The sequence below is a fragment of the Peromyscus eremicus genome, chromosome 6 (genome assembly GCF_949786415.1).
Source record: "Peromyscus eremicus chromosome 6, PerEre_H2_v1, whole genome shotgun sequence".
Taxonomy (NCBI): Eukaryota; Metazoa; Chordata; class Mammalia; order Rodentia; family Cricetidae; genus Peromyscus; species Peromyscus eremicus.
In genome coordinates this window covers 68,475,006-68,487,814 of record NC_081421.1, presented here as the reverse complement: position 1 = coordinate 68,487,814, position 12,809 = coordinate 68,475,006, and the positions used below count along the sequence as shown (strand labels likewise).

Sequence of the window (12,809 nt, the reverse complement as noted above, 5' to 3'; positions counted from 1 at the left end):
TGAGCTGTGGGTGCTCAAGGCTTTTTTTTTTTTTTTTTTTTTTTTTTTCTCCCTCCTTTTGGCTTTTTGAGACAAGGCTTCTCTGTGTAGCCCTGGCTGTCCTGGAACTCCCTCTGTAGACCAGGCTGGCCTCTGCCTCTTTGAGTGCTGAGATTGAAGGTGTGCACCACCACTGCCCTGGCCTTCCTTTCTTTTTTAAATTTTTGTCCTTTTTTCCCCTCTCGTTTTATAAATTGTCTATATATGTGCACCACTTGAATGTCTGGGGCCCATGGAGGTCAGAGGAGGGTGTTGGATCCCCTAGGACTGGAGTTACAGATGTTGTAAGTCATCATGTGGGTTCTGGGAACTGAACCCAGGCCTTCTGCAAGGACAACAAGTGCTCTTACCTGCTGAGCCACCTCGCCAGTCCTCAGCACACATCTTTTTAGATGTGTTCTTTTTCTTTTTCTTTTTCTTTTTTTTTCCCCTCAAGATAAGGTTTTACTGTGTAGCCTGGGCTGTCCTGGAACTCCCTCTGTAGACCAGGCTGGCCTCAAACTCAGAGATCTGCCTCCCTCTGCCTCTCAAGAGATGGGATTAAAGGCACGTGCCACTTCCGCCTGGCTTAGATGTGTTTCTTGTAAAGTTCTTCATGATGCAAGAACCGTGAGTCAGAGTCTGGTCACCTATAGCTTTTAGGTGCTTTGTTCCCTGGTTTTTCTGGATCGCCGCCTCTTCAACACGATATATATTTCCTGTGGATACTGAGTCAGTCCTCAGATAGACCAGGGTGGAGCACTCCATCTGCCTTGACTCGCTGAGAAACCTGTAGGTTGAGTCATCTTCCATAGAGGGAGGTAGCTGGAAGCAGCACATTCTGACTCCACTAAGGAGAAGCCAGAGCTCTGTATTATGTAAAATGACCGGCCTCTGGCAGGGAAGTGGTGCTGGGGGAGGAGCTGCAAATGGTAGGCTCCCTTTTGTTCCTGACACACTGCAGCTGCTAACGGGGACTGACTAGTCAGTATTCGATTATGCTACAGTGGGCATGCGGAGGTCAGAGGACAATTTGTGGGAGTCGGTTCTCTCCATCTTGTGGACTCTGGGGATTAAACTCAGGTCATCAGACGAGGTGGCAGGCACCTCTACCCACGGAGCCATCCCTCCAGCCCTCTTACCCTCCTATTCCTTCAGCTTTCTTTTCTTTTTCTCTTCTGGTTTGTTGTTTGTTCTGGGTTTTGTTTCGTTTTTCAGACAAGGTCTCACAGTGTAGCCCAGGCAGACCTGGAGCTCATGGCAATCCTCTAGACCTGGTCTCTCAAGTGCTTGGTTATAGGCATGTGCTACACCTTACCCTGCCTTTCCTTTACAATTCATTTTGTTTTGCTTTGCTGTGCTTTTCTAGCAGTTGAACCCAGGGCCTCATACATGTTGGCAAGTGTTTCATTACTGAACTGTCCTGCTCATTTAATTGGCTTAGCTAGAAGTAGCATTGGTCTCCATGTGGAATAAGTACTACCTTGGTAGTTCTTTGGAAAGCCAGTATACCACAGTGGGTGTACTTGCCCAGTGTTGATCTGTTGAAGGTTTTCTGTTATCATGGCCCCTTTTTAGCCCTCTAAAATAAGTAATCATAATGGTCTTTCATTTAAAAATTGTGTGATACACCTTTTTCTTGGCAGGTTTGTTAAGAAGTTGGAGCACTCTTGGAAAGCACTGGTACATGATGGGGTGAGTATAGTAGTTAGCTAAAGGCCTCCTCCCCACCTCTCCATTCCTTGCTATTTGCTCCCTCAAATGTGTGTATGCATTCTGTCTATGTAGTATTCATTTCATTTCTGGGCTTGACCCATCCGGTAGGGTTTCAGTGTAAGGGAACAGGCCCTTGGACGACACAGCCTTTTGCTGGGCCTTTCTGTTTAACCCTGTAGTCATCTCTTCTGTTCAACAGGACACAGTATCAGTGCATCGTCCAGGCTTCTATGCTGAGCGGTTCCAGCGCTTCATGTGCAACACAGTGTTCAAGAAGATTCCCTGTAAGTGGCTTCTACCAGATGACCCCCCAGTGGCTCCCTTCCCCCAAGAGATGGTGGGCAGGACACCTCTGTCAGGGAGCTGCCAAGGCCAGAGGCCTCTCCTGCTCTGCCTCCATCCTGTGAGCGCTGCTTCTCGTCCTTGTGTCAGCCCCTGTCTGTCCCAGTCGTTTCCGAGTCGCTGCTCCCCCCTGGCTCTCCCTACATGTCTCGTCGAGGTGAGGGCTACTTCTGGGAAATTGGTGGGACTGGAAAAAAATGTGTAGCTGTCGCTTTACACTGTGATACAGGCAGACTTGTGTGTAGAAAGAAGAGGCAAGGGTGTTAGCAGTGTTTCTTACCTTCCGTGTCAGGGCCAGGAGTTATCTGGGTAGGTCGAGTGGTTCAATGTTGTTGAAGACTGTTGAAGGAGGTTTTAGCCTTGGCCCTCAACTTTCTAGACACAGAAGTCCCAGTGTTCTCTTTTTAAACTTTGTACGTTTTGACACTGGCAGGTTCAGGGTCGTCCTCCTTTGCTGACATCATAGGCACCAGTTGTCCTTTTGGGAGGTGAAGAAGGCGTAGATCACAGACAGGCTGTGAGACCTAACAGTCTGTTTTCAAAGGGAAGCAGCAGCGTCAATACAGTGCACTAAGAAGGGTGGAGACACGTCGTCTGTAGCTTTTACTGGGTCATGTTAATAAAGGACAGGTACACTCCGTCGGTGAAATCCGAGCAGAAGGCAGTGTTTTTGTCACTTAAGTTTTCTGTTTCTTTCCAAAGTGAGTGACTTGACCCTTGTCTGAGCAGTACTCTGTAGGCCACCTTTTCTGACATTAACCCGTTTTCCGCCTTTGCTTCAGAACAACTTGGTGTGTGTTGGGGTACTAGCAGCTGTTGTCTGTCTGGTGACGGTTTCTGAGGTGGTGCTAAGTAGACTCTCTCTCTCCCTTTTGAAGTGAAGCCTTCTCCTTCCAAAAAGTTTCGGCCTGGCTCGTCTTTCTCTCGGCGATCAGGCCCCAGCGGCAACTCGTGCATTACTTACCAGCCATCGGTCTCTGGGGAACACAGAGCACAAGTGACAACCAAAGCGGAAGTGGAGCCAGGTCAGCCCCAGGGCTGGGGTCCCCTTGCATTTGGACACTCCCTCCCTTCTTCTGAGCTCGTAGGTTCTCTGGCCAGGACCTCTACTCCCTGTTTCTATGCAGTAAAAACTAACTTGCTAACTTGTCTTGAGTTTTTTGTTTTTGTTTTTTACCCCTGAGAACAGTGTTCTGTGTGTAGCCCTAGCTGTCCTGGAATTCACTATAGACCAGGCTGGTCTCGAACTCAGAGATCCTCCTGAGTCTGCCTCCCAAATGCTGGGACTAAAGGCATGCGCCACCATACCCAGCTGTTTGTTTGGAGACAGGGTCACACTCTGTAGCCCAGGCTCTCGGAATTAACTGTGTGTGTAGCCAAGCTGACCTCAACCTCATGACCCTCCTTTCTCAGCCTCCTAAGTACCAGGATTACAGGAATGAGTCACCATGCCCCTCTAAGTCACTATACATTTTCCCTGTGTTTCCCTGACTATACTGTCCTTCATTTATGGATTCATTCCTTGTTTATCAATTAATTGTCTTTTTTCTCCAGATGTGCACCTTGGGCGTCCTGATGTCTTACCTCAGACTCCACCTTTGGAGGAAATCAGTGAGGGTTCACCTGTTCCTGGCCCCAGTTTCTCACCTGTAGTTGGAGAACCTTTGCAAATACTAAATTTGAGGTTGGTTTCTTAGCCTGTTATTCCATATAACCTCTTTCAGCTCCTCAGAAATCTTCATTTTGACATTTTCAAGAGCCTATGCTGGGTGTTGTGGTGTGCTAGGGAGGCAGTGACAGGTAGATCTCAGAGTTCAAAGCCAGCCTGAGCTACCTAGTGAGTTCCAGGACAGCCAGGGCTATAGAGAGGCCCTATCTCCAAAAAAAAGAAAGAAAGAAAGAAAAGAAAAAGGGGGAAGAGAGAGAGAGAGGAGGGAGAGGGAGACTTTATTGTCTGGCTGGTGGTTTTGAGACTGTCTCACTGAATAGCCCACACTATCTCCGATGTGCAGTCCTTTTGTGTCAGTCTCCTGTGTGCTGGGCCTGTAGTCAGGTGCTACCACCCTGGCAGCAGTCAAGCATTCAAGAGGCTAGTATAATAATCATGACTTCATTTTGTTATCTAGTATGTTATCTATTCCATCATAATAAATTACTTCCATACTTAATGGCTTAAAATAAGAAACAAAACTGGGTGTTCTGGGACATACCTTAAATCCTAGCACTAAAGAGTTAGAGAATGGAAGATGGGAATTCAAAGCCAGCCTGGGCTGTATGAGACCTAGTCTCAAAACAAACAAAGCTAAACAAAAACGTATGTCATAGTTTCTTGGGTTAGGAATCCAGATTTAGCTTATGTAGGTCTTTGAGCTAAGATTTCTCAGGACATGGTAATGAAACTGTTGGCCAGGAATAGGATCCTGTCCTCAAGTGGAAGAATTTCTTTCTAAGCTCATTGATAGGTTAGTGGTGTGACTTGGTTCCTTGTTGGGGCAAGACTAAAGACAGCCCTCTGTTTGCCATATGGGTTCTCCACTGAGCAACTCAGAACATAGCTACTAACTTCTCTGTCAGTGTGTGTGAGAGAGGTCTGTCTGCATAGAAACTATGTATAGAATCCTTTTTTTTCTTACATTTGTTTTGGTTTTAAGAGACATGGTTTCTCTGTATAACAGTCCTGGCTGGCTTGAAATTCACTCCGTAGCCCAGGCTGGCCTCTAACTGATAGAGATCCACCTGCCTCTGCCTCCCAAGTGGTAGAATTAAAGGCATGCATCATCACTGCCCAGTGAGACTATAGAATTTTTGTTTTGTTTTGTTTTGTTTTTCGAGACAGGGTTTCTCTTTGTAGCTCTAGCTGTCTTGAACTTGCTTTGTAGACCAGACTGGCCTCGAACTCACTGAGATCCGCCTGCCTCTGCTCCCAAGGGCTGGGATTAAAAGTGTGCGCCACCACTGCCTGGCTGACTATAGAATTCTTGATACCTATTCTTAGAATTGATAGGATGCTATCACCCATGCTACATTTTCATTAATGACTCAAGGCTATGACTGCTGGCAGCAGGGATCATTGGGAGCTATCTTAGACTCTAGTTTCCACTGGCCATGGTGGCACTTACTTGTAGTTGCCTGTAATCATAGCACTCTGTGGGCTCAAGCACAAGGGTTACAGGGAGTGTGAAACCAGCCTGGTTTTGAATGGCTCCCTGGGTACTGTTTCATAGGCACTGCTCCTCAAGTTCTCCTCCTCTTACACTATGGACCCGTGGTCTAAAAGGAGGAGTTATCATCTCCTCCTTAACCATCCTACCGGTGGGAGGGCACTGCAAATGCTGTATACATTGCTTTCAACAGTGAGGATTCAGGGACAGGAGGGATCGTTCAGTGGTACAGCATTTCCCTAGCATAGCTGGGGCCCTGGGTTTTATCTTTAGTGCTGTACACAAAGAGAAAGGCACAGAGAGTCATTAGCTGTCCTACAGTCCAGGGACTGTTGGTCTTTCTTCAGTTGGGTCTCAGAGTGTAGAAATCACTCTACAGAGCACTTGGTTTCACTTCACCCTTGGTCTTCCTGTTTCAGGAAAGCTAGAGTATATTTTCAGCTTTTTTTTTTTTAAATAAAGATTTATTTATTTATTTTTATGTGCATTGGGTTTTTTCCTGCATCTGTCTGTGTGAGGATGCCAGGTCCACTGGAACTGGAGTTACAAATAGTTGCGAGCTGCCATGTGGGTGCTGGGAATTGAACCTGGGTCCATCTGGAAGAGCAGCCAGTGTTCTTAACTGCTGAGCCGTCTCTCCAGGCCTATTTTCAGCTTCTTTCTAGTAGAATTTGGAGGAGGATGTGTCCAGTGGTCTCTTGTTTCAAATTTTATTTACATTTATAAAGTTTAGCTTAGCATGGTAATGCCTTTAATTCCGACATTCAGGAGGCAGAGGCAGAGGGATCTTGAGTTCAAGGCCAGCCAGCACTATACAATGAGACCCTGCCCCCCAAAAAACCTATACCTTTTATAAGAAATTTTAACTGTGTGTGTGTTTATGTGTGTGCAGTGCCTTTGCAAGCATGAAAGCTTGCGTAACAGCCTCTAGTGATCTCTTGGTGTTGTTCTGTCTCAGGCCCTTTTGGTTTAAGTTAGCACTGTTTCTGCTGCTGGTAGAATTCTAGCAAAGGGTCATTCCATTGTGTGACTCTTAGTAGGTTTTACTCCAGTAGATAAAATCCCTGTTCACAAATACCTTTTTTTTTTCTTCTATCTTTTTTTTTAATTGTTTTTACCTTTATTTTATGTGTATGAGTATTTTTGTCTCCATGTATGTCTGTGTACCATGTGCATGTCAAGTGCCACAGGGACTGAGCATTGGCTCCCCGGGAACTAGAGTTCCAGGTAGTTGTGAGTTGGGTATGTGCTGGGAACTGAACTCAGGTCCTCTGCCAGAGCAGTAAGTGCTCTTAATGACTCAGCCATCTCTCCAGTCCACAAATGCCTTCCTCATATTCCCTGTGCTTTTTAGAGTTACGAGTATCTGTGAGACAAACCTGCAGCTTCTGTCTATTTGGTCTTTTGATTGGTACTTGAGGATAGAACCCAGGGCTTCATACATTACATCTGTATCTGACTCTTTGTTTTGTTGTTTGAGAAAAGGTCTCACTTATGTAACTTTGACTAGCCTAGAATTTGCTATGTAGACAAGGCTGGCCTGGAACTCAGAGTCACCTGCCTCTGTCTCCTGAGTATTGGGATTAAAGACATGTACCACCATGCCAGGCTTAGGCCTTCATTATTATTATTATTTTTTTTTTTTAAAGAAAATTTCTACTCATTTTACATACCAATCACAGATCCCCCCTCTCCTCCCTTCTCCCACCCCCCAGGCCTTTATTTTTTAATTTTAAATTTTCTTCCCATTTATTTATTTGGAGGGGGCGGGCACACATATGCCACACATTGTGGATATCGGAGATTAGCCTTCCGTGTAGGCTCCAGGGGTCAAGCTTGGTGGCAGACAAGCACTTTAGCCTGCTGAGCCGTCTAACCAGCCTTACTGGTTGTCTTTTGAGATGCCTGACTCTGTCACCTAAGCTGGCCTAGTGTTTACAGCAATCCTCCACATCAGCCTTCCCAGTACTAGTGAGGTACTTAAGTCTGAAGTCAAGACCTAGGCATAGTAGACAAGGTGGACAAGCACCATTGCCTCTGGGCTCCAATACTACCCACTACCTTGGAGGTTTCCGTACAGGCTGTTGGCCAGCAATACCCCGTAGTTACTTGTCATTTCCTTTCTATAGCTAGCATTCTTCAGAGCAAATAAAGAAAACCTTTGTTCAAGAAGTAGCCACAACAGGCAGTGGTGGCGCATGCCTTTGATCCATCCCAGCACTCGGGAGGCAGAGGCAGGTGGATCTCTGTGAGTTCGAGGCCAGCCTAGGCTACAGAGCGAGTTTGATCTTCAGAACCCATATAGTTTGGTCTTCAAAACCCATATGGTATAAAGAGAGAACTATTTCTGTGGTCTGTCCTCTGACCCCCACAGTCATGCTATGGCATGTGCACACATACCCCAAATGCAAACAGTTGGTTGAGGGGACTGGCAATCTTATGGGGATCCTGAGAAAAGTTAAGAATTATGATTAAGTCCTGACTGGAATAGTCTGTAAGGCTGCATTGTCTGAGCCAGTTGCCTTGAAGCTGTTTTTGGATATTGGATCATCTGGGCCATGGTGTCATTGGAGACCTTTCAGGGGGTCTTGACTGATCAAACCATATTAGCCTGGAAGCAAGCCACGTCTCACCTCACCAACTCCATGAATTCTCTGACTGAATGTCTCTAAGACCTCAGCCGAAAAGTGCCTCTAGCCGAAAAGGTTTTAATTCCTGTCTCCCCGTGCCTTATATACCTTTCTCTGCCCAGCGATGTTACTTCCTTCCTAATGCTGGGATTAAAGGTGTGTGCCGGGCTGGAGAGATGGCTCAGCAGTTAAGAGCATTGGCTGTTCTTTCAGAGGTCCTGAGTTCAATTCCCAGCAACCACATGGTGGCTCACAACCATCTGTAATGAGATCTGCTGTCCTCTTCTGGCCTGCGGGCAGAATACTGTATACTAAATAAATAAATATTTAAAAAAATAAAATAAAATAATAAAGGTGTGTGCCACCACTGCCTGGCTCTGTTTCTCTCCTAGACTGAGTCAATCTCATATAATCCAGGGTGACTTTGAACTCACAGAGATCCAGACGGATCTCAGCCTCCTGAGTACTAGGATTAAACATGTGTGCCACCACTGCCTGGCCTCTGTGCTTAATCTAGTGGCTTGTTTTGTCCTCTGATCTTCAGGCAAATTTTATTAGGGTACACAATATACCAACCACTGGTTGTTTGTTAGACAATAGCTAGAATGCTAAGATTCACTTGCCTCTGACTCCTTGCCTGCTGGGGTTAAAGGTATATGCCATCACCCTGGGCCTTTGACTTTGTATCTTGAAAACAGTATCTCATAAGTATATCCAGAATAGCCTTGAGGTCACTCTGTGGCTAGACAGACCTTGAACTATCAAACCTCCTGCCTCAGCCTCCAAGTAGCTGGGATTATAGACATGCATCACCGTGTCTGGCTTAAATTTAGTAGCTTCTTAGGTTTTCTCTTCTGTGTTGTTAGTCTGTCCTTCAACCTTGGTGTGAGTTCCAGGGATCAAACTCAGTGCCAGGCTTGTGCAGCAAGCCCCTTTCTCCACTGAGCCATCTCTTCAGCCCAGTGGTGTTTTCTGAATCTTAAAAGAAATATGGAGAGGCAATATAATTGACCTTGGAGGATGTGCTGGGGATGGAAGCCAGGGTTCTACATGCTGTATGTCTGTTCTGCCACTTGAGCTACACCCATAGTCTCTTTCATCTTCTAATTCTCTCTGCCTTTTTTCTTTTTCTTCTCCTGTTAGTTCCACCTTGGAAAAGCTTGAAGTTGCAGAGTCTGAGTTCACCCATGTGAGTATCTGCCTCAAGGTTGTAAAGTGGGTCACTGATAGGATGGAGCAAAAAAGCTGATTGGGAAATATTGGTGTGCCCTTGAACCTGGCTTTTAAAAAATTGTGATCAGGCATGATGGCACACACCTTGAATTCCAGTACTTGGAAGTCAAGAGTTGAAGGCATGCGCCACCACCACCACCCCAAGCCAGGTTTGTAGTTTTATTTTCTTTTTTTTCTTTTTCTTTTTTGGTTTTTTCGAGACAGGGTTTCTCTGTGTAGCTTTGCGCCTTTCCTGGGACTCACTTGGTAGCCCAGGCTGTCCTCGAACTCACAGAGATCCGCCTGGCTCTGCCTCCCAAGTGCTGGGATTAAAGGCGTGCGCCACCACCGCCCAGCGGTTTGTAGTTTTAAAACTTCATACATACTTGGAGCTGGGCGTGGTGGCGCATGCCTTTAATCCCAGCACTTGGGAGGCAGAGGCAAGTTGATCACTGTGAGTTTGAGGCCAGCCTGGTTTACAGAGTGAGATCCAGGACAGGCACAAAGCTACACAGAGAAACCCTGTCTCGAACAAAACAAAACAAAAAAAAACAACTTCATACTTTGGAAGTTGAAACTAAAAGGAGAAGGGAAAAAGTCAGTTTTGCTAGCTAGGATGAGACAAACTTGAATTCCATTCCTGCCTCCTTGTCTCTCATGGTTGACTTTACATTCTTACTCTTTTCAGTGAGCAGTGAGCCTCAGAAGACCTGAAACAAGACTCTACTGTCGCTTTGATCCCAAGATGTCAGCCCTTGCCTCAGGAATGCTGAGTCGTCCTCTTGGTCATCAGAAGAGGAGAGAAGTGTGGAGCCAGCAGGGCTCTCCAGCCCGTCTCCCTTTCCGCTGGGCACCAGTGCCTTTGACAGTTGAGGACAGCAGCGTCTCCAGCGCTCCAGAATTGGGTGGCATGAATTTTTCCTGGGTCAGTCATGGCTTCTGTGACTGAATATTTTCAAACCCCATTCTTCGTGCAGATGTGGGGCTGCTGGACGAGGTGATTTTCTTCTCTTCGCCTTTCACCTGGAGCTGGACTCTTAACTTCCTCAGGACAGACAGACTAGCTGGACTTCGTTCCCACATTCGCTCTTCCTCCGGTCTTTGAGAAGACCCCAGTGATTTTATTATAAAGGTTTTCTGGGGGAGATTAAGGATGACCCTACTCCCAGCCTTCTTTCTTCCTTAAAAAAGGAAAAGAACAAACAGCACACGACACAGAAGCTCTAGAGTGTTAGGAAGCGCTCTAGTGTTTGTGCAGCAGAAAGACTGTGACTTTCCTGTCTGCAGCTGCTCTCTCCCTACTTAGGGCTGAGGGGGTGGAGAGGGCATGGCCACCTGTACCCTTTGTGAAGACAGGGCAGCCATGCCAGGAGAGTAGACCTTCTTAGCAGGATTCTACTCACTGCCAGGTCACACAGTTACTGTTTTGCAATTTGGAATGTATTCTAATAGTTTTTCTAAATATAAAGAATTATCAAATGATTTTAGACCATTCTCCAAAGGAGATTCCTTTGTTCTTCCCTTATTTTCCAACAGTATTCTGCTCTTTGTGGAGCTATGGTGGAGGGAGACATTTGTGTCTGTTTAACAGGCAGTCGTATCTATGAGGCTAGAGAATATTTTCTTAAACTTCTGGGGAGCTGCAGACTTCCCTCAGTAGGGTGATTGCCATGCCCCCTGGCATGCCCCCCTGCTCTGTGTAGAGAAGCTGGAATGGGGTCTCCACAGCCCTCTCCTCCCTCTCAGGGTTGTGGTCCATCTGGTCCTGGCCTGTGGGGCAATACATGGTGTTTCAGGTAGGCTGTTGAAATCTCATGTTGTTACTTCTCCAATGCATCCCACCTTGATAGCAAGTTAGCCTATCCCCCAAGTAACTGTCTATATTAGACACCCCCAGCCAGTTTCTGGCTGCCTGTCTTTGCTGCCATGTTCTTTTTTACAAGAAGGAAAGAAACAATTCTTGCTATTTTTTTCATAATTTACTATTTATGATGTATTTAAGTGTTTTATTCAGGACAGAGTTCTGTAGGGGTGGGAGGGAATATCTGAGGGCGGGCTGGGACTTAGGGGGTGGACATGGGGAGTCAACATTTTTATGGAGTGTTACTATTTGTCTCTACTTTGTATTGTTGGAAAATGACAAATGCAGTATAAAAGTAATAAATACCTGGTTTTAATGTATTAAAATTGTATCAGTTATTTAGACCCATTTTTAAATATTTTTTTTAAAGATTTATTTATTATATAAACAGCGTTCTGTCTGCATATATTCCTGCGCACCAGAAGAGGGCGCCAGATCTCATTATGGATGGTTGTGAGCCACCATGTGGTTGCTGGGAATTGAACTCAGGACCTCTGGATGACCTGCTGGTGCTCTTAACCTCTGAGCCATCTCTCCAGCCCCCATTTTTAAATATTTTGATTAGCCTGATAGTGATGGTTTTATTACATTTTCGTACATGTACATGAAGTACACGATCATTCTCACCTCCCTAGTCACCCTTTCTGTTCCTTGTTGGGGGTAGTTGTTGGTGCTGGAGTTAAACCCAGGAAGAAAGAACTTGGGCCTGACTGCTGAGCCTTGTTGGGTCTTTTCCACATCTCTGCTCCAGCTCCCTCCTCCACCCAGGCTCTTGGGTTAGAATGAACAAACTCTTTAGCAGCCTTCCCGTCCTTCAACTGAAGTATAACTCAGGCTGAGAGCGTGGCTTCACTTCCCAGCTGCAGTCCCTTCAGCACCAGAACAGTTTAAACTTGATGAAGAACTCTTGCGGAGATTGTAACTCAAGGATTTGAGAATCCAAAGCTCAGAGTTGGCTCGGGTTGAAGAGAAGAGGAAGAAGAAGGAGAGTAAGATGTCAGTTGGCCCTAGAATGCCTTCTGACTAACCCAGTGCTTCTCTTGGAAAATCCCAGAGGCTCCCTTAAGGAAAGCTCTTTTTCTGGGCTGGAGAGAGGAGTCTGGTTAAGAACACTTGCTGGTTGGTTCCTAGCCCAGACAAGGGGCCTCACAACCCTCTGTAACTCTAGTCCCAAAGGGTCTGACACCCTCTTTTTGGCTCTATGGATACCAAGCATGTATGTGATGCACATAGATGCATACAGGCAAACACTCGTAAAATTAATCTTAAAAGATAATGGTATAAATTTGCATTTAGGTTCTTCAATAGGAAAGTAGACAGGTGAGCTGGGCTCATTTTAATGCCTGGAGATGGGAAAGCTTTTAAGAGTTAGATTTCATGTATTTGTGTGTGTGTGTGTGTGTGTGTGTGTGTTTGCACATATGTATAGGTTGCATATGTGTGGAAGCCAGAAGACAGCCTTGAGTGGCCCTTCCCAGAAGTGCTACCCACCTTGTTTTGTAAGAAATGGTCTCTCATTGACAAGTGTGTCTCACTGTGCCTGCCTTGTGTGTATCCGGTCCTCACGCTTGCTCGGCAGGTAGTTCATGGCTGAGTTGTCCCAGGCTTGAGAGAAGCAAGTCAACTAAACATTGTTCTTTTCACACCAATACTCCCTGTCCTGTGGAGATCATTAGAAGAGTTGGAGCTGCAGCCGCAGGAGTCCTGGCTGGACAAGCTTTGAGGAAGTTTCTTTTCCTCTGCCTGAGAGCTGGTTGAAAGAGGTGGCGGCAGCGTGCTCCAGGAAAGCCGCAAGCAGGAGCTGTGAGGTCGGGCTGGAAAGGAAAGGCGGGGAGGTTCAGCCATCAGTGTGAAAGCTGGAGACCAAGG

General features: G+C 46.1%; 1 protein-coding gene across 4 annotated transcripts in view; it reads left to right on the top strand.

Annotated features, from left to right (window-relative positions):
* The window catches only part of Pip5k1a (phosphatidylinositol-4-phosphate 5-kinase type 1 alpha), a 44,831-nt gene extending 33,565 nt beyond the window's left edge, over nt 1-11,266 (top strand). For all 4 annotated transcript variants that reach the window (XM_059265814.1, XM_059265815.1, XM_059265817.1 and 1 more), the window contains 6 exons: nt 1,665-1,713; nt 1,934-2,018; nt 2,955-3,101; nt 3,631-3,760; nt 9,011-9,056; nt 9,768-11,266. In XM_059265814.1, coding sequence (XP_059121797.1) covers nt 1,665-1,713; nt 1,934-2,018; nt 2,955-3,101; nt 3,631-3,760; nt 9,011-9,056; nt 9,768-9,770 — 460 coding nt within the window. In that variant the 3' untranslated portion in view covers nt 9,771-11,266. The remainder of the gene's footprint in view (nt 1-1,664; nt 1,714-1,933; nt 2,019-2,954; nt 3,102-3,630; nt 3,761-9,010; nt 9,057-9,767) is intronic.
* The last annotated feature ends 1,543 nt before the right edge of the window (nt 11,267-12,809 follow it).